At 42.0% G+C, this 25,460-nt stretch overlaps 2 protein-coding genes and 1 non-coding gene across 5 annotated transcripts in view; all 3 read left to right on the top strand.

Annotated features, from left to right (window-relative positions):
* The first annotated feature begins 1 nt into the window (after window position 1).
* On the top strand, window positions 2-21,301 carry HAUS6 (HAUS augmin like complex subunit 6). 2 transcript variants are annotated; one of them, XM_060268983.2, is made up of 17 exons: window positions 2-917; window positions 2,272-2,367; window positions 4,689-4,767; window positions 6,693-6,825; window positions 7,005-7,152; window positions 7,703-7,768; window positions 8,414-8,468; window positions 8,617-8,790; window positions 9,815-10,008; window positions 11,056-11,185; window positions 11,628-11,730; window positions 12,159-12,255; window positions 13,647-13,713; window positions 14,936-15,118; window positions 16,091-16,226; window positions 17,878-18,834; window positions 20,445-21,301. In XM_060268983.2, the coding sequence occupies exons 1-16, from the start codon at window positions 787-789 to the stop codon at window positions 18,828-18,830; spliced, it is 2,745 nt and encodes a 914-aa protein (XP_060124966.1). In that variant the 5' UTR covers window positions 2-786; the 3' UTR covers window positions 18,831-18,834; window positions 20,445-21,301. The 2 variants fall into 2 exon arrangements, with proteins under 2 accessions (XP_060124966.1, XP_060124967.1); XM_060268984.2 differs by having other exon boundaries at window positions 601-917; window positions 17,878-18,822; window positions 20,445-21,260.
* On the top strand, window positions 13,443-13,574 carry LOC118075507 (small Cajal body-specific RNA 8). The gene has a single exon (XR_004691384.1).
* Window positions 21,302-21,729: 428 nt separating the features above from the next.
* Window positions 21,730-25,460, top strand: part of SAXO1 (stabilizer of axonemal microtubules 1) — a 32,780-nt gene continuing 29,049 nt past the window's right edge. The window contains exon 1 of one of the 2 annotated variants that reach the window (XM_035141077.3): window positions 21,730-23,432. In XM_035141077.3, the coding sequence (XP_034996968.3) occupies window positions 23,371-23,432 (62 nt within the window). In that variant the 5' untranslated portion in view covers window positions 21,730-23,370. Of the gene's footprint in view, window positions 23,433-23,640; window positions 23,809-25,460 lie in introns of those variants that run through there. The other variant, XM_088658816.1, reaches the window with a different exon arrangement.

Here is a 25,460-nt window from a genome sequence, read left to right as displayed (position 1 = left end):
TATGCAACTGGAACAGAATGTTTTTTTTTTGGGGGGGGGGGAGAAGCAGAGCTCCACCCACGTGATGGATCACAAGACGCGGCCCACGCCAAGGTGCGTTTGAAAGGCCATTTCGCCGCCGGCCCAGTGGTGGATTTACGTGTACTGTAAGCTAAAAAAGCTATAGCTTAGGGCCCCACTCTCTTGCCCCCCCCAAAAAAGATTATGAGTCTTTGTAAATTGTTTCTAAAGGAACTTTGTTATTGTCACATGCCAATGGGTTTGCATTATTAAGTTTGTTATTAATAAATCATTTCAAGTTAGAGTTTAATAATTATTTCACTATTAATGTACTTCTTAATTGTATTTCAGTTCAACAATTTGATAAAATACATATTTTGTGAAGTGCAAATGGCTTCAGATACCTATGAGGGAGGGGATTGCCCCCTCCGCTGCTAAGCTGCAGCTTCCGCTTTCCGCCTGCCTAGCGCAGGCAGACGCTCACTTTATATTTCGCTCACTCTATATTTCGTAGCTCTATCCTGGCGCGCCTCGGGTATTCGTCTCCGGCAAGCGGTGCATGCCGGGAACGGGAAGCGCCGGCTTTCCCCCATTGGCTGAAGCCGCGCAGGCTCTTCTGATTGGCTGGCGCGCGCCTCGTCCCCGCTCCCGGTTTTCTTTTTTGGCGGTTGCAGCCTCCATGGCGGCGCGTGAGGAGAGGAGCCTCTGAGAGAAGCTGAAGGAAGGCGGAGGATACCTGGTCGTGGGAAAGGAAGACACGTGTCACCCCGAGTTCGCCTCGCGGCCATGAGCGCGCAGCAGCTCCCGCCCCCTCCCGCCTGGGAGAAAGAGCATCTCTGGCTGTACCTCCTGGCGCTGGGCTTCGACCCGGAAAAGGCCGCCGCCGGGAGGGTCTCCTCGCATCTCTGCCTGGGCGTGTGAGTGGGCCTTTTTCACTTCCATTTTTCATTTTATTGAATTTTACAATTTTTATATTCCACACAGTCATCCTTATCACAAAAAGCATGTCTAAGTCCCAATCCCCGCCCTCAACTTCCCCTTCTGGTTCTCTAAATATTTCTTTCTCCTGCCTGTTATATTCTACTTTAGTTTTGTAATCTTTTATATAAATATTGTTGCATTCTTACCATTTTGTACCCTTTTTCCCAAATCAAATCTTACATTTTATTGTTTTCCCAGTTGTTACATCTTAGTTTTTATATTTTAATTGTAAGTGTTTACTCAAATCCTGCTACGTCTTTACAACATTTCTGTAAATACAACATGAACGGTTCCCAATCCTTTTAAAAGTCCCTATTGTCCTTATCTCTTAATTTTCCAGTTAGCTTCGCCATTTCAGCGAAGTCCCTTTAAAAAACCTGACCTTTCTTTAATGCCACGTTTCCCAAACTTGGTTCACTGGCTGTTTTTTTGGACTACAGTTCTCACCTTCTGCAGCTGGCAGGGCCAGTGGTCAGGGATACTTAAGGGGCTTGTGGGCACTCCAAGGTTTTTAAGCAGAGGTTGGTGGTCCTCTGCCATCGACGCTTCAACTGAGCTTCCTGCATTGCAGGGGGTTGGACTAGATGACCCCAAGGGCCCCTTCCAACTCCACGACTCTGTGACTCCATCATGGGAATTGTAGTTCAAGAACAGCTGGAGGCCCACTGGTTTAATGGGTATACATCTCACGCAAGTTCCTAGAAGCAGCAGTGCTGGTTTCAGTGGGGGTTTAAAATGCTATGGGGATTTATTCGAGCATATTATTTATGGTGGGTTGTTTTTTTTAAAAAAGGATAAGATAACGTCATAAAAATGAAGTACTCGTGTGCCTTAAGCACACCTTTGGCGGGCAAACATCAGCAGGTGAAGTGGTTCCCATCACTGCACCTCTCCTCTCCATTTATATTAAAAAGAGATGTCCATGTTCATGCGAATTGTATTTATTGACACTAAAATGGGTCAGGGGAAAGAATTAATAGTGCAGGACTGTGGCCTTGTAGCACTCCTGTAAATTTTACATGTGCTATTATAAGAGGGGAAAGAAAGCAGGGTTGGATGTTAATCTCATTAAAAAAATGACTTGCTTCTCTGTAAATCTTACTATTTTGTGAGCTGCTATCACTGCATTGAGCAAAAAAATCATGCCTTGCGTCTCTGCCTGTCATGAAGGGCTCTCTGAGGGAGGAAAGGAGGCAATCCTGGTGGGTGCTGAGGTTTGTGCATGGGGCAATTTTTTTCTTTAAAAGGACATTTCTGGTTTTCATAATTTTTGTTGTTATCATTTTTTAGGAACATGTTTGATAAACCGAACAAAGATGCATTTAGTATTGTTGTGCACTTCCTGTTTTCCAACGTGGACCAGTCTCATTGTACTGAGATTTTCAGGTGAGTGTCATCTCTCTTTAACTTCATTTAGGGGATGCTTTATTACTCAATGGCTTTTTCTTATTGACAAAATTATGAACAGGGATCCACAACTTCTGGGTGGCCTTACAAGCCATATCAAAAATTGTGGCCACCAGAACCTAGCTGTTCCCTGCAAGGCAGCGCCTTATCACCCTTTCCTGCAGAAAAGGGCAACAGGATGCTTACCAGTTTGATAGCTGTGTGTCCAGGGCCCAGCAGCTATGCAGCCCACAATTGATAGTAGCAGGCTTCCTCTGAGGAGAAATCGTACATTGCTATCCCTTTGTGGGACTGCCGTATTGTTGCTCTGGATAGTGTAATATCCAGCCCACAAGTAGTAGAGGTCTAGTATTGCTGCAGAGGAGATAATCATAATGTTTGTTTCTACTCCTCCTCTGCCCACCAAAAGGATGCATATTGTGCACAAGGTAGAGGGAAGAATTCCTGTGGATGTGGTTAACAAAATTAGAGGAATGTGTAGGTACTACTTGTTAATTTAACATCCTTTCCTCCATTTCTTCACATCATTTCTTGAGATTTTAAGCTTGCTGCTGCTGCTCTCTCTGTGCCTTTGTTTGAGAGGAAAAACTAGCTGACAAGGGACTTGCTGCACATTATCTGGAGACTACTTAGTTGCAACTCCTGCAAGATCTTCTTTGTGGTGTTGGGGTCACAAGGTGCTGGAAACTGATAGCAATGAGGAACAGAACTCTTTTCCAGTTGATGTCATGAATAGCATCTTTGTAACAATATAGTATTCCAGTGTTTGGAATATACGATTACACAATTTATTAGTTATAAAACATAGCAGTGCATTTAACAGTGCAATCTTGCAGATGTCTATTCAGAAGTAAGGGCTTCTATGTTAAGGAGTACTTGCACTCAGGAAAGAATATAAAAGCAAGAGATCAGTTCACTAAAATAAATTATTCTGAAAGGTCAAATACCTGCTGGGGTAAGACTAAGTCATGTGCCAGAATTTTATGTTCTGACAAGTGAATTAGGTGATAAAAAGCTTTTAAGCTTTACTAATTGTCATAGTTAGCTCAGTTTCAAAAGATGCAGATGGAGGAAGCCAGTCGCTAGGTAAGATGATATGTATTCAGTTATTTATGCCAATGCCAATTTATTGTAGCAAGCAGGAATTCTAGCTTAAACAAGACTGTGGGCATTCAGGATGGAACTTGATCTCTTTCTATCTGCTTTTTTTTTGGGGGGGGAAGTCATTCAGTTCTAACTATCTACAAAAACAATGGATAGTGATTTATTTCCAAACTAAACATGTAGATATGCTTTGGAGACAAAATGACTGGGTGGGTGGGAAACCCTAAGAAAGTGAGGGAGGAAACTCCAGCCAAAAGCTGTAGAATAAATCTCTAGTTAAAAACAGAATTTAAAAAAACCCAAGCAATATCAATTTAAACTCTATTGATATTTTCTAGATAAATTTGTTGATAAATTCATGTAGTATTATTGTGCTATCATAGTGCAACTAGACTGCACAGATAGCTAGTAGAAACTATGCCTGGCCATTAAACCAGCTATATTTTGTCAACCCCTGCTTAACTATGTGGCAAAAGCTGAAGAGAAAGCAGGCCAAATAGACTTCCTAAGGCAGGGAGTTTCACAGTCTAGGTGCTGCCACAGCACCCTAGGAGAGGTGCTTACATCCTAGCTATTTGTCCTTCATTACTGATGGGACCTGGAGATCTTAAGATTAGGCAGATTTATATGGGAGACGATGCTCCTTTTGGACCCAAGTCATGTAGTGAGAGACTTGTATGTCAGCTTGTGTTTGGAAGTGAACTGGAAGCCTGTGCAGCTGTTGTGAAGCAGTCAGCAAATGTTCTCTAGGGTGAACATACACCAAAACCTTTTGTTGACATATTCCACATCAACTGAACCTTTCAAAGATTCTTCAAAGGTTGCCCATTTAGAACACATTGCTGTAATTTTAACATGCCTCTTCTTGTCTCCATAACTTGCCTATCATTTAGTACGGGGGTCGACAACAGGGTACCTTCCAGAGGTTTTTGGACTCCACCTCCCATCAGCTTGGCCAGGGGTTGGGGAGGATTTAGTACTATCAATGCCAGCCTGAAAATTGACTACAACTGTTGTCTATGTAAACTTTACCCTAGGTGGGATACTTAAGTTTTTCTATAGTAAACATGCAATAATTTGTTAATGCAAACCTGAGAACACTGAGCCTTTTGTATTGCTATGTTATGTGAGAAATATATCTGATTCATTGAACATTTGTTGAAATTGATTTCTTTCCCTTCCCTGGGAATGGAAAGATTTTGTTTTCCTCCAACAGATAAAAAGACAGACTCTGAATTCAGGAAACATAGTTACGAATGGCTAAGAAGAATTTCAGTAAGTATTGGTAAGAATGAAAAAGGGGTTCACATCTTTGCCCCATACATATTGGTGGTCTATGATAATTCCTTTCAGACTTTGTGTTCTGACTCTTGTTGAGAGGGAGTGTTCTCTCATGCCCTATCCTCTGCTTGCACCATTTCACCCTTTTCAAGCTTTTATCAACTTGCAACAACACAAATAGTTCAGGTTGTCAGCAAATGATAGAAACTGAAAGGAGAGCCAGAAAGGAGTGTGGACGAAGGTTCCTCCCTCCAGTACTTGTTCCTTTGGGGAGGTTTCCTTGCCATCCCCAAAAGTAGCTGGTCAATTTAAATTGTTGCTGTCCAGGATCAGAACATTGGTACCTCTCTTTAGTTTTTAGTTCTAAACAGGGCCATTTAAATATGGCTTTGCAATCCTATGGTTACAGCATGTGGGATTGAATTTAAAACACCCAGTGCCGACATGAAGATACGTTTGGTGAAGTCATGCTGGGTGGGATTCAGCACAACAGAAGCTATTGCTTGCTTGCTTCATTTGTTTGGAATATGAATCAACAGGCAGCCCTGTTCAGGGAAGTTTTAAATGTTTGATGCTTTATTGTGTTTTGGGGGAGCCACATAGATGGGCTGAATAATATTAATAGTAACAAAATACCATAGTGATATCCAACAATAATAAAAAATGAAAAGATAAGAAATAAAAAGGATAAAACTATTATCAGAGAAAAAATCAGATGTTTTCCATGCATCAACTCATGCTTTTGGGAAAGCGCGTAAAAATAAAAGTTGTAAGCACCTGACAAAATGTGTCCAGTTTCAGAGCCTGTCTAACTTCCACATAAAATCCAGTTATGATGCTACCAGTACATGGGTCGCTGTAACCAAGCTGTTCCTGTCCAGGAATGGCCATTGTTAGCACAGCAGTGATGTTTGGGAATCCCTGCTCGTCCCAGAACAGCTGCCCTGGGGCAGGGGGGTGGGGAGGCAGGGGTGGCACTCTGGTTGTTACTTTAACTGGTTTACAAACGGCAACAACAACAAGCAATTGCCAACATAGATCCTGGGGGGCCTCCACCGTTCTTACTTGGCTGATCCCCAAAGTAACCTTGGGGGCTGGTCGGAGTGATGGAAGGGCTGATCTCATCCCACAGGTGCCTCCTTTGGCCACCGGGCCACTTTGGGGGGGGGGGGGGGGTTGGACTTCACGGCCCTCTTCCTCTCCTGGCTGGGATTCCTGCATTTCAGAGGCTTGGACTAGATTATCCTTTGGGGTCCCTTCTAACTCTACATATCTACTACTGAGATCACTACTGTCACTTCCAGTGGCAGTGATGAATCAAGGAGTACCTCCAGACTGTGTGCCTGTTCCTTCAGAAAGTACAGCCTCGTTCAGACCAGTACAGGGGTGGGCAACCTTTATTCTATCCAGTGCCACATTCCCTGGGGGTGGGGAAGTAATCTGTGGACCTTGCATGCTGAGTGTTGGTGGGGCACCTCCCTCCTCCTCTTCTTCTCCCCCCCCCCTTGGCAGAGGAAGGAAGGTGTATTGTGATCTGTGGCTCAGGCACAGTATTATTTATTAATTTATACACCACTTAAATGGCATAATGGCTTCTAAGCATCATACAGCTGTAAAAGCAATGCATACTTAGATCCACAATAACAAATCCATTGGGGCACTCAACATCCTTAGTTAAGATCTACAGCAAAACAATTAAAAATCATGACAAAACAATACAATCAGAAGTTCGTTATCGGTGCAAACCTCAGGAAATGGTGAAGGAAAGCATGGTGATTTGTCAAAGCTACTTGGTATTGTTTTATTTGCCGATAGTTTTAGTACTGCAAACAGGTAGTAGCTAAAACTTAATCTAAGAGAGAGTTGTCAGCTACAGTTCACTTCCTCAGTTCATTTTTTTTATCCTTTTAATTCCCAAGGATGAATGTGGAAACAGCTTTCCTCCAGTTGTGGCATCTTTATTCCTTTCTCCCGGTGGCTCTAAGTTCATTCATCTAATGTACTGCTTCGCAAGATATGTCATAATGCAACATGTTAAAGTAGATTCTGCAGGTAAGCAATAATTTCTTGGAAGGTTTTCTATTCCAAACTAGCTTTTTTTATATGCACAGCAGGTGGAAAATAAATTGTAGGACATGCAGTTGATTCTGGGTTCAAGGGATCAAAAAACAGAATGAAAGGAGGGGGGGGGCATACACAAAAGGCTTGAGAAACTTGCTTCTTTCATGTAGGTGCTGGCATACCCTATCCTGAAGCAGTGAACTCAAGACCTCCTGACCTGAACATTGCAGTTGCAAAATACCATGTAGCACGAAGCAGATTTTTACACAGTCTGCAAAAGGAAGACTTTTTGATTCAAGAATTGCAGAAAAAAGCACTGTAAGTAGAGTTTCTATAACACGTAAGTTGTGGCAGTCTGAGTGATCCAAACAACCATATAGCTGAGATTGTTAGAGTTCGTTTCATTTCTGTGCGACCTTCTGGCCAAAAAAGGCCCTCTCAAGGGGTAGCACACAAATACACAATTCAAATAAAAAATAAGTATGAAACTTACAAAAATGTAAGATAAAATCTTAGCACTTCAAAAAAGACTATAGAGGCCAAATAAATTCATGATCCTGCCAAAAGACATAGGGCAGTCTCTACAAAGATGTCAGGGAGAGCAGGAGTAAATCCCTAGGGAGCAGGCCTGTGTAGCTAGAAAAGGCTTCTTGATTAAAACAAACAAACAAACAACAACTTTTAGGGAGCTGCCATCTTAGAATTGCATATTACTAAAAAAGTAAACACATGAAGTATGTGAAGCACACATTGGGGGTTTGGGGTTTAAGGAAAAAATGCTGTTTGCTCTTCACCAGCTGCTTTTGGGAGTATTGTACATTTAAGAATCTTTACCTGTGGCTATTGGCTTTTACTTCTTTGTTTGCAGGCATTTTAGTAAGCGAATTAGAGATTTAAAATTTGAAAATGCAGATCTGGACAAGCAGCTCCAAAAGTAAGTATACCCTCTTAGCTTGCTTACATTTGAAAGTTTCAGTTTAGAGTTTTTTGCTCTGGTTGTGGTGTTAACACATTTTCATCCATGGGGTCATGAAGAGTCGGACACGACTAAACGACAAAACAAGAACAACAAAGAGAAGTGGGAGAAGGAAGCATTTTGTGTTGACTTGTGTGTGATACAGTCTGTCATGCCTAATGCTCTCAATGGCTACTGATTACAGTGGAACCTCGGTTTATGAACACCTCGGTTTATGAATTTTCGGTTTACGAACGCCGCAGACCCATCTGGAACGGATTAATTCACTTTCCATTACTTTCAATGGGAAAGTTCGCTTCAGTTCATGAATGCTTCAGTTTATGAACAGACTTCCGGAACCAATTACACCCATGCTTCGGGTTAAGTACGCTTCAGGTTGAGGACTCCGTGGACCCGTCTGGAACAGATTAATCCACTTTCCATTACTTTTGATGGGAAAGTTCGCTTCAGTTTATGAACAGACGTCAGGAGCCAATTGTGTTCATAAACCGAGGTACCACTGTAGCTGTTAGCAAAATACACCAGAATATGTGAGCTAGCTTTTGCTGTAGCACAAATTGTACCGTTGGCTCACACTTTTTGTGTTTTTCATTTTCTGGCTAGAATGGAGAAAGGCATTAATCCAAGTCAGAACAACACTGCAGAGAGAGTTGAGAAGGTGAGGATCTTTGATCATGTAATTCCAGCTATCGCCATCCGGTGCCCTGCCCCCCAGGACTGACGTTTTACGCACATGCATATTTCTGCTTTCTCAAGGTATCTCATTTTCTCTCTCGTTTCCACCCCCCCTTCCTTTACTCCCAAAGGCTCGCTGTTTATGGACGCAGATAACGGAAACACTTACACGTCTACAAAAAGAAATAGAAGTTGTAGATTCAGTTGTCAAAGGTCATATTGACCAGTACGTATTAGATGGCACAAGTGTCGCTATTAGTGTTCCGAGGCCTCTACTTGAAAAAGTTGAAAAGGATATGCACCAAGTAAGTTTATTTGCACGCTTGTTTTTGCTCCACTGTTTCTGTAGAATTTTTTGTTTTTTCTCTTTTCCGGTAGTGTTTCGTTTAGTTGTCTGAAATTCATTGTCTCGTAGCTATTGCGATTAGCAACTTTGTTAAGACAAAAAATGTAGGGAAAGATCTGCAGTATAGTGAAGATGTAATCAAACTTAAATAAAGAGCTCTGTTTTAAGAGTTGTACTTCTTGCAAGATCATTCCACCCCTACACTGAGTTGGGCTTACGTGAGCTAGGCTCTCCTTGCAGCTGACCAGTCCTTGGGTTGGACGACGTTCCATGCACATATTGGCACCCTTCATCTGTAATAAAGCAGGGGTGACTAACCCACAGGTCGCATACCAACCCCAATATATCCCCCCCTATTTAAATTATTAATTTTTAATTTAAGAGAAGTTTACTGATTGCTCCCAAGCATTCACTAGCATGATGCCAAAAGAAGAAGAGGAGGAGTTTGGATTTGATATCCCGCTTTATCACTACTCGAAGGAGTCTCAAAGCGGCTAACAATCTCCTTTCCCTTCCTCCCCCACAACAAACACTCTGTGAAGTGAGTGGAGCTGAGAGACTTCAGAGAAGTGTGACTAGCCCAAGGTCACCCAGCAGCTGCATGTGGAGGAGCGGAGACACGAACCTGGTTCCCCAGATTACGAGTCTACCGCTCTTAACCACTACACCACACTGGCAAAAGACTTTTTGTGCCCCTTCCTCAGTAGTCCCTTGGAAAATCATAGTTAAAATGCCTTCTTTTACCCTTCAGCCGCTCCCCCTTTGACTTCCAGGCCCATAGTATAAAGAAACCATCTACAGCCCTGAATCTCAAGCCACAGGCACTCAGTTATCTCTTAAATCACGGTTTTCACTCCATTTGTCTTGCATGGCTCACTCACTATCCCATTATATTTTGCTCAGTTTTCGAAAGATGAATGAGATGTTACGACAATGTATTTCTGTATTAATCAGTTCCTGCCCTTGTTTGCAAAATTTTGCAGTTTCATGTAGGGAATGTCTATGAAGAAGGAAAACTAAACGTTTTAACAGTCGTCCACTTACTCAACAAAGCCTTGGAAATACTGATGCATGAGCGCTGGCGCATTGACAAGAATGCACTAAAATTGGATCTTCAGTACATGGAAGGAAAGACCAAATACCAGAATGTTAATTTACAGGGTCTTAAGTCACTGAGGTGAGCTCAGTAGTCTGTGGCTTGCATATCCTACACGCACAGACGCTTTTCACATACTTGTGGCATGAGTAAACTGACTTACTGGCCTGGCTTAGATGTAAGGGTCTGGTAAACCATGATTTCCTGGATCTGGAACAAACTATGCCCTCTCTTCTGTTATCGACCTTAAGTCAATACTTCTATGGTTTATTAAGTCAGTTTCCTCATGGTATCTGAACCAGGAAACTGCTTTAAGTAATCCCTACAAACCAGGAACATTCCTGGTTTTTTTTAAAGATTTGCTTAAATCAAGAGTTTCCTGGTTTGGATGCCATGAGGAAGGCGTAGTTTAACAAAACCTGGAAGTATTAAGAAACGGAATAGAAAAGCGTGGGAAGCATACAAGCACATTATTTGTTTCTGGACTAGTTGATCGATCTGAACTTGGAGTACAAAATTCCTTTCTCCCTGTATGTCTTGGTGTCCAGATTCTATTTTAAACAGAGGACCTGTACTCTTTACCTCCAGATTTCATTAACTTGCAGTTAGCTCATTTTAATTGCCTATTGGCGAATATTCTTACTTTTCAGGTCTATACTAGTAGTCTAGTAACTTAACTTTTTAATTACAGGTAGGTAGCCGTGTTGGTCTGAGTTGAAGCAAAATTAAAAAATTCCTTCAGTAGCACCTTAAAGACCAACTAAGTTTATATTTTGGTATGAGCTTTCGTGTGCATGCACACTTCTTAGTGTGCATGCACACGAAAGCTCATACCAAAATATAAACTCAGTTGGTCTTTAAGGTGCTACTGAAGGAATTTTTTAACTTTTTAAAACAGAGACTTACTTTTATGAGTATCAGATAGCTTCAGATTTTTGTAAATGAAACTTGTATGTTGTGGTCTTCCAGTTTCTTTCTGCTTACTTTAATTATGGTTTACAACTAGACTTTAGCTAAGGCACAGCTGCAGATACATTCACTTGATATAACTCATTCGTTCATGAAATCTCAGTTTGCTTGAATAAAACACTTTGTAGTAACTGTTGGTTATTCTTCAAATTCTTACAGGCAAAAATTAAAACGTGAAGATTGTGTATCAATAAAGCAGTCTATTTCTAAAAAACAGCAGGAATGGGATTTGAAGTGGGAGAATTGCCTTGGCCAGTCACCTTTTCATTTAATTAAAAATCCAGATCCCGTAAGTATCTGTTCAGGGAGAGTACAAGGCTTGCGTTGATTTTTAAAAATGTATGTTTTCAGTATAAAATTAATTGAAACGAATTGCCTATAAAAATCCCAAAGGCAATCACCTTATTGTTATACTAATTGTTTAACGTGACCAACACACTTTTTGATAGTGACACTGGTAAAACCCTCAAGTATTTTGCAGTGGTTAATTCTCTTGATTTGAACCATCTTAAAGAGCCAAACCTATGACCCCTTAATCTTGTAAGGTTGTAAGATTCCAAATGTTTATTGAAATGGTTAAACTTAAGGGCAGCCTTCTGGATTTTGAAAAGAGGCTGTGTGGTTTTAAAATTTTGTATTTTGTAGGAATTTTAAGTTTTCTGGAATATTGACAATATATTACAGCTAAAAATATTGTTTAACATAACTTTTTGAATGTCTTTCTTTTTAAGGCACTTGACTTATTACCAGCCATGTCTCCTCTTTCTTTTTCTCCTGCTACCGAGGAAGCTTATAAAAGCAGTGTCTTCTGCCAGTACCCTGCATCAATTCCAGGTAAATCTCAAGAGCAGCTTTATCAATCCTGCCCTGAGATCCATAGCCTCAGAGCATGGGTAAGGGTTTTCGATGGCAGCAGTTGCAGACTTGTCCGTCTTCCTCTTTGCATATTTATACATTTAAAATTATCATCATTAGCCATAATTTTGTAATCATCTTGCTAACAGGCACATGTTTGCAGGCATGTAGTATTAGTCTTTAGGGCAGGCACCCCCAAATTCGGGCCTCCAGATATTTTGGGACTACAACTCCCATCATCCCTAGCTAACAGGACCAGTGGCCAGGGATGATGGGAATTGTAGTCCCAAAAACATCTGGAGGGCCGTGTTACGGGATGCCTGCATTAGGGTATTCTAATCTAGTAAATATAACAAATTTGCACTTCTTGAGAAGCCTTGATTCTCTTTGTAAAAATGTATTTTTAGATTCTACCAAGAAGAAGAGTTTTCAGAAAACAGAACTTGAGCTTCCTGGCAAAACATCAAGATGTCAAGGTAGTTCAGCTGGGGTAATTGCAGAGAGGTATGGCTTTAATATGTCCTTATGCATCAAAGGGTGTGTGTGTGTGTGTGTGTGTGTGTGTGTGTGTGTGTTTTGAATGTGACACAACTCTGAAAATTGGAGAAGGTATTGTATAGGGATGAAGTACTGCTACATATCTCACCTCTTGTTTATAGTTCTGGGACCATCTCATGGAAATGTAATTTCCTTCTGATGTAAATCTAGATTTGAGCTCTAAGGCTATATGGTTTCCCTTGCCTGCCATCTCTTACGTTTCCTTAGTCCTAGGAGGCACCCAGGTCCAATATGGGGGCGGAGCAACAGCAGAGCTGAATTAATTTTTGCTCGGTTTCCCCTGTAATGGGAAGCTGCCCTCAAGTGAGGAGCATCCCACTTGCGCTGCTGCTGCTCCCTTCAGAATGTCGTCCCCCCCACCCCCCTTAAGCCATGCATGCTGCACCCTAAAGTTCTTAGGGTTGAAATATCATTTGAGCTACGCATGCAACTGATACTGCACAGGTCAATATCGACCCAGCTATATATAAGGCATACCTTCCAGCTCTTGTAGCCCTTCCTATAAAGGACTATAAATAGTTTATCCAAATAGGGGGAAATGCCATATTTTTCCGTGTATAAGACTAGGTTATTTTCTTAAATTAATTGTGCAAAAACTTGGGGTCATCTTATACACAGATAGTGGAGAGGTGGGTTGGGCGATTGGTGGCTGCCCCGAGCAGTATATTGTCCATGGGGTTTTTGCGGGTGATTGGTGGGTGCTGCAAGGTCTGCTGGCTATTGGCTGCTGCGGCAATTGGGCGGGTGATTGGTGCTCGCTTTCGGTGAGCGTGCAGACAATTGGCTGTTGTGTTCCAGCAGGTGAGTGAATTTTGGCACCCCCCCAAAAAAGCTCAACAACTCTGGGCAATCTCCCCATTTTCTCTATTTGGAGTCCCAAAAAAGAGGGGGCATCTTATACACAGGAAAATATGGTACTTACCACATGCAAAACACTGATTTTTCTTGAAGTTCTCTGTGTGGATTGCTACTAGTTCGTAAACTGGTCTTCATCAGTTTGTGATTGTGTGGCGTGCAATTGCGATTTTGTGAGCAGTCTGTCTTTAAAAGCATTCTATGAAGCATATATTGGCAGGCACTTAATTCTTTGCATGTGTGTATATTGTTGTTCATGAGATTCGCTTTTATACTTCTGGGAGGCTGATACTCAAATAGAGATAAAGCTCTGCTCTAGTTGGCACTAGCTCTCCCTATAATAAAACTGCCTTTTGATGACCGGGACGAATTGAGGGAAATCGTAACGGACAGATACGGGGCACACATCTTTTATTGACTGAATGAAGTGCAGAGCATCAACAGTATGCATTTAACAATATTTTCACCTCCCCTCCTCCCAGGATGGCCATGCCCTCTTCCAGTCCTGCTACAGCGTCTGAAAATGAAACATGGGTATCCTCGGAAAAGGTAACCTAACTGTTCTTGAAGAGCTGAAGTGTCTACAAGGAGTTACAGAGCTTGGAGTAACCATAGTTCTTGTCATAATTTGGCCTGGTTCTATCTTTCCCAGCATGTGGATGGGAGTGCTTTCTACTTTTGGTTGGGGGAGAAGGGAGACAATATAGCAGGCACCCCCAAACTGCGGCCCTCCAGATGTTTTGGACTACAATTCCCATCTTCCCCAACCACTGGTCCTGTTAGCTAGGGATCATGGGAGTTGTAGGCCAAAACATCTGGAGGGCCGCAGTTTGGGGATGCCTGCAATATAGACACCAAAAAGTACTGTAGTGCTTCTCTGGGTGTGAGGGAACACATAGACTATTTTGTGAGTGTTCCCTGCCTTCCTCATGGTGTTGATATGCTTCAAAAAATGTTATTGCTTCACAGAGAGGCCATTGCCTTGAAGAAGCTGAACCTTATCCTAAGATTATTTAACTGGTTTTGACCTTTTAATGGCCTTGAGACCATATATGCCTGCCAGTAGGATAATTTAGGTTGGTAGGCATGCATGCATGAGAGGGCCTTTTCATTGGTGCCTCTGTGCCTAAGGAATTATTTACCCTGTGGCCTAATAGATTTATAAATATTTCTAAGCAATTCATTGGGTTTTTAAATAGTTGTCTTGATTTTCATTTATTTATTTTTGTATTTTATGTTGTGTACTATTTTTAGTTCTTTATTAGATTTCTTACCACCTATCCCAGGGCAGGTTACAACAATAAAATACATGAAATTTATTAAACAAATGAAACAATTATAATGTGGAAACACAAAAGTGTAAAAAAACAAAAAAACATTCCCATCTATAAAACAATTCCATATACTGTAATAAAAACAATTAACAATAATTGCCAATTTGGGAGCTATCTTGTGAGGTTATCCATCCTGAAAGAGGGCCTAAAATCGTTAAAATTAAATGTTTAAAACGTGTATATGGTGCAAATGTGGCTTGGGTGCTGTGACATCATAAAATCTCTTACCTGTTGAAGAAGACCAGCTACGCCAAGCTTTTCTGTAGTGACAGCCCAAATCCTGCTTCTCCCATCTGAATAGGGGAATCCCTATAATTTGGGAAACTGCAGCATTGTCTGTTGCAGTTAAATCTACCATGATGGTTAAGTTGTCAAAAATGACAGTCTGCATCTAAAACTGGTCCTTGAGCATTTGTGCCAATATTGCATCATTTCAGGGATCAGTTACTGAAACACCCAAGGCAGCAGATCACTCTAGTTATCAACTCTTAAGATATAAAGGAAGAAATTCCAGACCTACGAAAACAGCAAGGAAAAAACAAGCCGATACATTCAAAACGCCATCTTCCGTTAAACGGGAAGATCCTCTGAAGAAGGCACAAGAGCAACTGGCGGAACAGGTGAGAGACGTTCTTTTAATGTGATTCAGCCAGGAAATTGCCACAAGGCAATCAGCTCTGCTTAGCTCAGGCATAGGCAAACTCTGGTCCTCCAGATGTTTGCAACTACAATTCCCATCATCCCTAGCTAACAGGGCCAGTGCTCAAGGATTATGGGAATTGTAGTCCCAAACATCTGGAGGGCCAGTGTTTGCCTATGCCTGGCTTAGCTGGATTCAGTATTGGAAGGTCTGAAGTAGGGGAGGGACCTAGTGTCAGGCTTTGGGAGAGCGACTTCCTCCCTCCCTTTGGCCGTGGATAAGCAGAACAAAGCAAAAACAGTCTCTTACCATTTAAAGAGATTTTAATGATCACAGCTCAAGAACATCTCAGAGGAAAGGTGTTACCAATTAAAGTTTCCACCCACTCTGCCCCCCAGTCACCCCCATCACTTCTGTCTTGCAACCTGATCTTGCAACCACTGTGCTTTTTCTGTAGCCACCTCTACGTGATCTTGGACTGATAGGCTGGACACTTTCCAGCGAGAGAGAAATTCTTTTAGCTCTCTCTCCCAGTTCTTCACCTTGCTGTTCACCCCCCCCCATTCTTCCCAACTACGTCCCTCTGCAAACCACTGTTCTAAATCTATACTGCTCCACTGCTCCTGGGCAGCTTCAGGATCCTGATCAGGAGCAGGGGGAAGGTGAGGTTCCCACCATTCCTCATCAGAACAGGAATCCTCAGCCTGGTCTGTGACACCTAGGTAAGAGTTGGGAAATCTGCTTGCATCTTGAGCAGCTGCTTAAAAAGCTGTTTCGTTGACAGGTGTCTAATGAACTAGTTTTTCTGTCAAAGTTTTACTAATGCTGCTCTAAAGCTCAATGTTAATAGTCCCATAGTTTGTCAAAGCTGGATTCAGAGTCCCATGAGTGGAACACAGTCCTGTGGAAACCTGTGTTACTTGTATGTTTTTTGTGTTTTGTTTTTTTGCAGATGGCAGATGTAGTATTATCTAATTCTTCCCAAAGCACTCGAGGAGAAGGACAGGAGTTGGAGGATCTGGTGGGCACCTTAATGTCAGATCCCTTCTTAACAAAGAAACAGATTCCGCGGACCCCAGAAAATCTGAGTGAGTATCTTTAATATTCCACCCTTTAATTACCTGTGGCAGAGGATTCTGCAATGCCATTTGGTACAAAGTTAAGGCTTTGAGGGGATGTAATTCCCTTGTCTGATGCAGGAATCTTACAAGAAGTCACGTTTTCTCTTGACCAGGTAGAATAGACACCACACTTAGTCATCAGAGAAATAGTTCAATATTTTGGGCAGTCAGTGATGCTTCTGTGTTAGATGGGCAACGTTTTTCTCTAGGACTCAAGTGTTGAAGGCAATGGCAGCTGATACCTTTTGACACAGGTTCTTCTAGATATATCCTCATCCTTTCTGCCTCTGTCCATATTTCTTTAAAGGGTCAGGAATAAGGAAGCAGAAATTGTCCTGGTGGCTCCCACTGGACCAGGAGGCTCCCATTTGGAGCTGACCATTGAGAGGCCAGTAAATTGTTCCGTCTCGTCACATCAGCTGTTCTTGGGGAAAGTGTGATGTGCTCTGTGTTGGCCTGCTTGAATAACCTGCCAAATTGTAATTACATGTGGGAGAGGAGGGGAAACAACCGTTGGTCAGAGTTCGAGCCAGATTAGCAGAAATGCTAATAGTTCCCAAAGAGGGTGATTCTTACCAACTTTTAACTGTACTCTTCTCCCAATGCTGTGTGCAGCCTAATTCATTTGTTGTACAAGATAGGCACAGACTATGGTATTAGGTCAATACCTTAGGGGGTTGGACTGGATGGCCCTTGTGGTCTCTTCCAACTCTATGATTCTATGACTCCCTGAGAATCCATTTTTTTTTGTTTATGAAGAGTTTCTTCCCCTTATGGCAGCAAAATAGGCACTTCCATTCTGTGGGCAATGCCTGGTGAGATACGCCTGGAGGAGGGAAGCCTTTTCAGTGGTCAGAGGTTGGTCCTTCAGCCTGTTTTCTTGCTGTTCACATGACTAGCAAAGCAGTTCAAACTAAGGAAATCTGTTCAGCTCACACAGAACCTGATTTTTAAACACAGATCAGTCACAGTCTGGCAGTACAAATAGTTTTGCTTCCCTGAACTTTGACATTATATCCACCATTCTTCTAAGGACCTTATACTTAAGTAACTGATGACATTGCATGTGGAAGGAAGAGAGGGAATCCAAACGGCCTGGGCCCAGTATCCCTGAAGGAGCGTCTCCACCCTCATCGTTCAGCCTGGAAACTGAGGTCCAGCGCTGAGGGCCTTCTGGCGGTTCCCTCCCTGTGAGAAGTGAGGTTACAGGGAACCAGACAGAGGGCTTTCTTGGTGGTGGCACCCGCCCTGTGGAACGCCCTCCCGCCACATGTCAGGGAGATAAACAACTAAATGACTTTTAGAAGATACCTGAAGGCAGCCCTGTTTAGGGAAGCTTTTAATGTTTGATGTTTTATTGTGTTTTTAATATTCTATTGGAAGCCTCCCAGAGTGGCTGGGGAGGCCTGGCCAGATGAGTGGGGTATAAGGAATAAATTATTATTATTATTATTATTATTATTATTATTATTATTATTATTTATTTATTTTATTATTATAAACAAGTTGTCTAGCCAGTTTTGAAGGTAACATGCCAACTGTGCAATATAAACACATTGGATAGGAGTGTGGTCTCCAGTGCAGTGTTACATTTCACTTATTCTTGATTCAATTTTAGTTGCTGAAATTAGAAGCTCCTGGAAAAAAGCTATCCAGGATGAAGAAGCCTCAAGTGTGGAAAGGAATCATACCGAAGCAATAAAAGAAATACCAGAGGACCGAGTCCCTGTGTCTAGAAACCGAGTAGATTCAAGTATGGCATGCTTTATGTCTTCATGCATGTCCGATACAGCAGAATCTCCTTTTCTGGAAGGGCGTTCCCCGTTTTGTTTCCAGCAGGTGGTTACCGGTTGTAGCGAATTGCTGACCCATCAAGCAGCTGCTGGGCCAATGGATGAGATGTTTTGGAAGGAAGGGTTAACACACACTGTTCCAGGCAAATGTGAAACAAAAAACCCAGAACTTGGCCCCAAGACTGAACGTGCAAGTGAGCTGGAGGATGCTCCATGGAATAGCATTGCAGCAGAGACTTTGCCTCCTTGCGTGAGCCAGAATTCTTCCATGAGTACAACTGTTTCATGGGATGGTCTTCCGATAGGAAGTGGCTCTGATAGCCGGGAAGTTATCCAACTGGGCATACTTCAAGAAACCCTTCCAGAGGAAGGGGCACTCGTAAGCCTTAATAATAGTTGTAAAGATTTTGAACTGGATGAAGCAAGAGAAGACAGCAACGCTTTGCCGGACTGCGTGGCAGGAAGTGAGGGCAAACTGGATTTGCAATCTATTCGAAGGCGCTTGGAAATGTTGAAAAAGTCTGCACTCGAAAACTCGCTGCCTTCTATAAAGCAAATCCCAAGGTGCAGATCTGAGTTTAGCCTCTCTCCGGCGAGCCTGGAAGCTCACAGTGTTCTTACCCCTTCGGGAAAACCATATGCATCAGATGCAGAACTTGCCAGGAAACCATCGCACATGACTCTTCTTGAAAGAACTATCCTTCTCTCCCCCCTGGGTTCGCTTCCTTCAACGCCACAGAGAGAGCATTCAGGCTCACAGGATAGAGGAGGCATGTAAAACAGTTAGTATCAGTTGGATCTTGCAGATGGAAATGTGTTTTATTGCCATGTTGGGGCGGGTTGGCATTCCTCTGTTTTCAATGTGTGATTTAGGCCGCAGTTCTCTTATTTGCCTACAGGGGGAAGTGGCATAGCTCAGTGGTTAGAGCAGGCATGTCAAACCTGCGGCCCTCCAGATGTTTTGGACTACAATTCCCATCTTCCCCAACCACTGGTCCTGCTAGCTAGGGATCATGGGAGTTGTAGGCCAAAACATCTGGAGGGCCGCAGGTTTGACATGCCTGGGTTAGAGCATCTGCTTTGTACGCAGAAGGGGCAGGTTTTTTCCCCAATCATCCGCAGTTAGGGATGTCCACACCTACTGTCTGAAACTCTGAAGAGCTGATGCTAGTCAATGTAGACTGGATGAAAACCAGCTTCCTATGTTCCCAAGCCCCAGTGGACACGATGGGACTTACTGTATTTTTCTGTATATAACACGCCCCCATTTTTTATGGGGGGGGGGGAGCCCGAAAATCGCTCACCCCACTAACCAATGCTACAAAGCACACACATCGCAGAAGCCAAAAATCATCTGCTTGATCGCCCCAAGCAGCCACCATTAGCCCGCCCCATTACCACAACAGTGGCCAATCAACAGCAGCCCTGACGGCACCCACCAATCACACGCATAATCACTGCTGAAAATCTCCTCATGACAGCAACAAATCCCCAGTGCCAACTCTGCACTACCCATGTATAAGATGACCCCAATTTTTTAGGATTGTTTTCTCAGAAAAAACCCCTAGTCTTATACACGGAAAAGTATGATACTCCTGAAGCAGACATAGGATTTCTGTGATGGAACACTTTCTAATTCTGAGTGGAGCAGAAGCTAAGGAGTGCCAGCAAACTCCTAGCATAGTTTTGTAAGGGATAAAATAGCTTGCATTTCTGCTGTGCTCAGATTTGCATTTGCTAGCGCAAGCCGTCATACCATAGTAGGTATACAAGGGAGCAAGTAGCTATGTGAAACAGCTTTTGTACGTGGGACGGGAGCCAAAGAAGCATGCCACTAATTATGCACATCCAAGGTAGTGTCTAGTTTTTTTGGGGTTTTTTGCCCAACCATTTCCATTGTGGCAAACAGCTTTTTAAACTTTAGGAACTTCCCAGACCAGTTTGTGTTAGAGCAAGAAAGTCTGCTGTCTGTTTTTTATTTCTTTACTTAACTCTCATTTGCTCCTACTTGCACAACAAATTCTCTGGATATGGTTTTATTTTTTAAAAAAACCCACCTGCTAATTTTGTATTCAGAGATCTTGCATGCGTTGCTTGTGCAAGGAAAATGATTTCTCATTTTCTGGCCTTACATGTGAAACATATTCTCTCAATTTTGACCACCTTATTCTTAATATTATCTAAATTCTAATAGCCAAAGTGACCATAAAAAATCCTTTTGCTGCTTGAAGTTTTAAAAGTTTTAACCGAGACTGCTTTGTAATAGATTTCTACCCCATATATAACAGCACACATCCTTGGAAGACTTTATGCCCAAAGGACTATTATTTCTAGGCAAGTTTTAAAAAAATAATTGAAAAGTTTTTGAATGGCATATGTGTTTCTTTTTCAGAAAAGTAGCCTGGAACTGGATGTAAAAGAATCTTCATCTGCAAAGATCTGTAAAGATGAAAACATTCCTTGGTTATATAACAATGCACTAACTTCAGAAACTTAAACATTTCACTTTTACCTAAAGTATTTTTTGTAAACCTCATGCTTTCATTGAGATTTTGGTGTTAAGCAATGCAAACTCTGACTTAGTTTGTTACATAGTCCCCATTATGGTGCACTTCTGTTTTTGCTGATTAATAGATCATGAAAAATTGAGGCCATTTTAGACTTTCACAAGCATGGAGTGTTGGTATTAAGAGACTGAACCAACAAATATTATCTGTGGACACCTTTACATATCATAACTGCATTCCAATCAGATTTTGACAGATCGTTTTGCTCTAACCCTTTTCAGCACGTGTTCTTAATGAATTGCTCTTGTAAATAATTGGCTAAGCCAGTTGGCCATTCTTATGTCAACTTTTCCTCCTGTGTGGAAATCTATAGATGTTTAAGAATAGTCTTCATTACGCAGATGTTTTTATCTTTCTCTTCTGTGTTTTCTCTTAATGTTTGCTGTTGCAAGATGCTCCCCCTAAAATAGGTTATGTGCTGAGTATTTAAGAACTAATCTAAAAAATGGAGAGCTTACTTTGTTAGAACACATTTGCCCAGACATAACTTGGTCATGTAGAAAATGAACTGAATTCTAGTAACTAATTATTTGTCTTAAAACTTTCACTTGTCTTAAAATATTTATTAAAATGAAATAAAAGTTCCACTTTTTAAAAAGCATAATAAACTTCTCTCAATAAAATATTCTGATTTAAGGGTTTCCCTCTGAAGAATGAAGTAAATTTATTTAAGGCTATGAAAGAGGCCCAACTTGTATGTTATGCCTGTTCACTTATTTTAGGCTGGATTCAACTAATGGGTCCTGCCAGCGAAAGCCCAGGCAAGGCCTTCTGCTAACACCACAGGTCTTTCCAAACTTCTGCAGCCCCACCCCACCCCCAAAATTGGTTCTGAGTGGTCCGAAATGCTTGCGCTGGTGGAATAGTCATCTTAGCGCCACATTGAATTTCTCCCAAACCTCCCTCCAGCTTTATGGGGGGTGTTCTGTTCAAGTGACTACTCTGGCTTCTGAGCTGGGAATGTATTTTTCCAGCAGCAATTTTCTGTACTTCACGAACCATTATTATTATTATTACTATTATTTTCATTTCTATACTGTACTGCTTTATATTTTTCAGAATCTCAAAGCGGTTTGCAGCATATTGAACAATAAAACAACAATAAAACAATCTGAAAAAGTCAAATAGAAAACTAAAACATTATCTTAAAGCTTTCAAAATAAAACATTACAAAGGAGGTCAACTGCAGAATACATATTTAACACAAAGTTAACAAAAAAAATCTTAAGCATTTAAAAACAACACATTTCTAAGTGAAGTCAAATGCACATTTAAAACAGCACAATTAACAAAAGAATAAAACTATGCACTTAGGAGCCTCTGATCACAGAAGTAGCTTTTGCCTCTAGCATTTAGTAAATTTCCCTCTTGTATGCTATATTGCAGCATTTGGGTTATGCAGGTTAGGGGAAGTGGATCTGCCAGAATTTTCTCATTTCCAAGCCAAATAGTAAAGCCTTCAAGGTGGAATCTACACATGTATAGAAAATTCTGTGAAAATGCTTTTTAAAAAAGACGTTTTGGAAAAATACATTTAGTTTTGCATAGCTCACTGTCACCATCTAAGGTCACATTTGTATATTGCACTTTACAACACATTTAAAACGTTTGCAGCTGTGTAGCTGAATCTCAAGTCTGACTTGCTACTTCTTCATATAGCATGTTAATGTAGAAAAGCCCCTATAAAAGAAGCTGCCAGCAAGGGAAGATGTCTTCTTTCATACGTTTCAGCTGCACAGCTTGCTCCCTTGCCTCAAAATATTTTGTTGGGGCTTGCTACAGTACCTGATAGGATGACGCCAAGGATGCTGGCCAAGTAATTCTGATTCAATGTGGAGTGCCATTTAATTTCTGTCCCTGTACTAGATTTAAGGATATTTTGTAAGCCACTGCGATCCTCTTGGGTCTATAAAGCAGGATATACATATTCTCCCTAATACAAAAAGCCTTGTGGCCTGTCTCAGTAACATTTTTATTACAGGAAGTGTTCTAATATCAAACATGTGTACAGATCTGTTTTCAGTATTGGTGGGCAGCGTGTGGGTTTTGCTCAACTCCACGTTCACAGGTAGTTTTTGAAAATGTTGCAGGAAATATGCCCCAAATGCCCACAGGAACAGAAACAAGAAAACAATAGGTATTTAATATTCATGTGTTCCTGTGACTTTGGCATTGATACATTAAGGTTTTCAAAGGACTGATTCGAAGCTCCACATGGAAGGGTTACAGTATTGTCAAGTAATGTTTGTAGCTGTATTTACTACATTGTTGTTTTCCTTTTATAAATATTGAAGTGGGAGCCCTCTATCTAGCTTGCATCTCTAAAGCGGCCCTGCTCTTTCTGATTTGCCCACAACTGGAGTATCTTAGTGATTGCCAGATTTAAAATTGAGCTAGCTATAAATTGAGCTATGAATTCCTCCTACGTTTTGTGGTGGGGACTGTGCTCAGGCCTGCTTTTGGCAGTTTTGCTGCTGCAAGACCCAGGTCTACCCTGGTGACTTCACAAAGGATCTCCAAGTGACCACCCCAAGAGGATATTATGAGTCTCCTGTCCTTTGCAGAGCAGGCCTGGATTAGTAGAGGCTTGAACAGCAGCAAGTTTAGGGGGAAAGAGAATTTGTTACTGCTCTAGGAAAGCTGACTAGCTGAGATGCGCAGAATACTTTCTTCCTTTGTGACCTGCTGCAGTGAGATGCGGAAGAGCTAGCCTACAGGTTGTACCTCTGAAGAAACAGGACTGCAGCAGCCATGGCTTCTCCAGCGGTTTCACGTCTCTGCCGACCATGCATTTGTGAGATTTGCGACTGTGGGTATGTATATGCCGTGTGCTGGCTTGCGCAATCATAGATAAAGATACACACCTCCATCACCATTCACGGTTAAGTCACTTTTGCAGAGCTGTTACGAAAAGACGAAATTTCTCCTCGCTGTGTTGTGGTCCATGGTCCCGTGGCCAAGGGTGTATATGAGTTGATTTTCAGAGCAGCCACATGACTTTTTTTCTCCATTTACAGTCATACCTTGGAAGTCGGAACAGCTCAGTTCCCGTATGTTTTGGCTCCCGAACGCTGCAAAGCCAGAAGTGAGTGTTCTGGTTGGCTGCAGTTAATCAGAAGCTGCGTTTTGGTTTCCAAATGTTTTGGAAGTCGCACGGACGTCCGGAATGGATTCCATTCGACTTCCAAGGTATGACTGCATATCGTAACTCGCTTACTGTATTTCTGTGTCACTCTTCCGTTGGAAACCTTGGAGTAGCTTTTGTGGGGCTCCCAGCAGCTTCTCACCTAAGTGCAGGTCAGGTAACTACTTCGCTTCAAAACTGCTGCCTTGGATGCTTCCGGATCACACAGTGAGCCTGGCTTTTGTAGTCTGCCAGCTGGAATACACATGAAAGTGGGTTGTCTGAAAGGTGCTTTGCACAATGAATTTAATGATTCCACAGTATGTTTCAATGTAAATAAAGATTATCATCTTACAGGCCAAGTCAGCTTTACGTTAACCCAAGCGGAAGGGCTGTTTTTAAAACGGTATTATAGCCACAGAGAAATGATGGAGAGCAAAACTCAAGGTTCAGATCCACAGCAGGCTCTGAATCCAGGCCTTCAGAATTCCTGATATTTATGATACTGGAAGGTTATAGGTTGACATTATTGTAAAACAAAATCTCCCTCTCCCATCTAAACAAATTGTTCATTGGGAGAAGGAAGTTCAGTTTGGGGCTCCTGGAGAAAAACCACTTGGTTGTAATGCCCCCTCTTGTCCAGTTTCTTGTTGCAGCAATTGAACAGTTCCAGTTGACGCAACTTGAGTACTCACAATCACAATTTAGTGCCAATGCCAGTTGAGGGAGGCTCTCTCTCTTCTCCACAAGTCAAAACAAAAGATGCAGAATGGGGGCATAAATCCCAGAAAGAGGAGAAAACGGCTGGGCTGCAAGTGAAATTCAGCTACATTTTTGCTTTGTTTTTTATGGCAGGAGTCTCCACTGGGTGGTAGGGCTGGGTGATACATTGATATAGCATCGAAAACTGGGGAAGCCCATATCGTGATATCAGTTTCATAATTTTTGACCTGGAAATATATTGTGAATCGTGTGTGTGTGTGCTGTGCAAAAATCCTAATGTGAGGAAAACCGTGAAGCCAATGCCTTTACATAGCTCTATCCTTATTTCAGACAGTGTAGTATATCACAATGCTTAGCTGGTGATATATTGTGATATTGAAAACCAGGTATTGCCCAGCCCTACTGGGTGGCTGGTAGTATCTGGCTTGACCTAGACGTTTTGGGGGAAGTTTGCTGGTAGGGATCTGGGTGGTCATTCTTTGCAATAGGTAGCTTCTTCTGCTTGGTGTGAATTTGCATTGCAAAACACATCAGGTCTTGGTTGTGCCCATTTTTGTTCCAATGTGACTTGTCTTGGAACGTCAAAAACATGTTTGCATTCATAAACTGCCTGCTTAGGACGGCTGTTGGTCATCTAGTAGGGCTTTTCTGAACTGCATCAGCTATACTTTCCTGCTATGGTAACCATCTCTATATGTTTTCTGGATGTGCATTGGGACAGTATGCATATAAACCAGTAGTGTAGCTTGATCACTGGGAACCTCCGGTTTCGTGATTGCAGAGGAAAACTTTTAACTGAGGTGCCCGTGGCAACTTTCTGATATCACTGGCTCTAAGCCCATGTGTTTTCATGGCTGTCCAGACATTGGTTTCAACCTCGCAGTACTCCTTTTTTAATTCTACACCTCTGATGCAGTCCAGACATCGCAAAAAGTCAGCATACTGACATTGGGTGACAGTTTTCTTGAGGCTCCGTGGGTCGTGACCTGGATGC

The sequence above is a fragment of the Zootoca vivipara genome, chromosome 15 (genome assembly GCF_965207765.1).
Source record: "Zootoca vivipara chromosome 15, rZooViv2.hap1.1, whole genome shotgun sequence".
NCBI lineage: Eukaryota > Metazoa > Chordata > Lepidosauria > Squamata > Lacertidae > Zootoca > Zootoca vivipara.
This window is presented reverse-complemented; position numbering and strand designations above follow the sequence as displayed.

What these genes read in the sequence shown, in the direction of transcription:
- HAUS6 (XM_060268983.2), top strand. Translation starts at nt 787, where the DNA reads ATGAGCGCGCAGCAGCTCCCGCCCCCTCCCGCCTGGGAGAAAGAGCAT. An exon ending in CTGCAGAGAGAGTTGAGAAG is followed by an intron (nt 8,469 to 8,616) that starts GTGAGGATCTTT and finishes TTACTCCCAAAG; the next exon opens with GCTCGCTGTTTATGGACGCA. An exon ending in GCTGGGGTAATTGCAGAGAG is followed by an intron (nt 12,256 to 13,646) that starts GTATGGCTTTAA and finishes CCCTCCTCCCAG; the next exon opens with GATGGCCATGCCCTCTTCCA.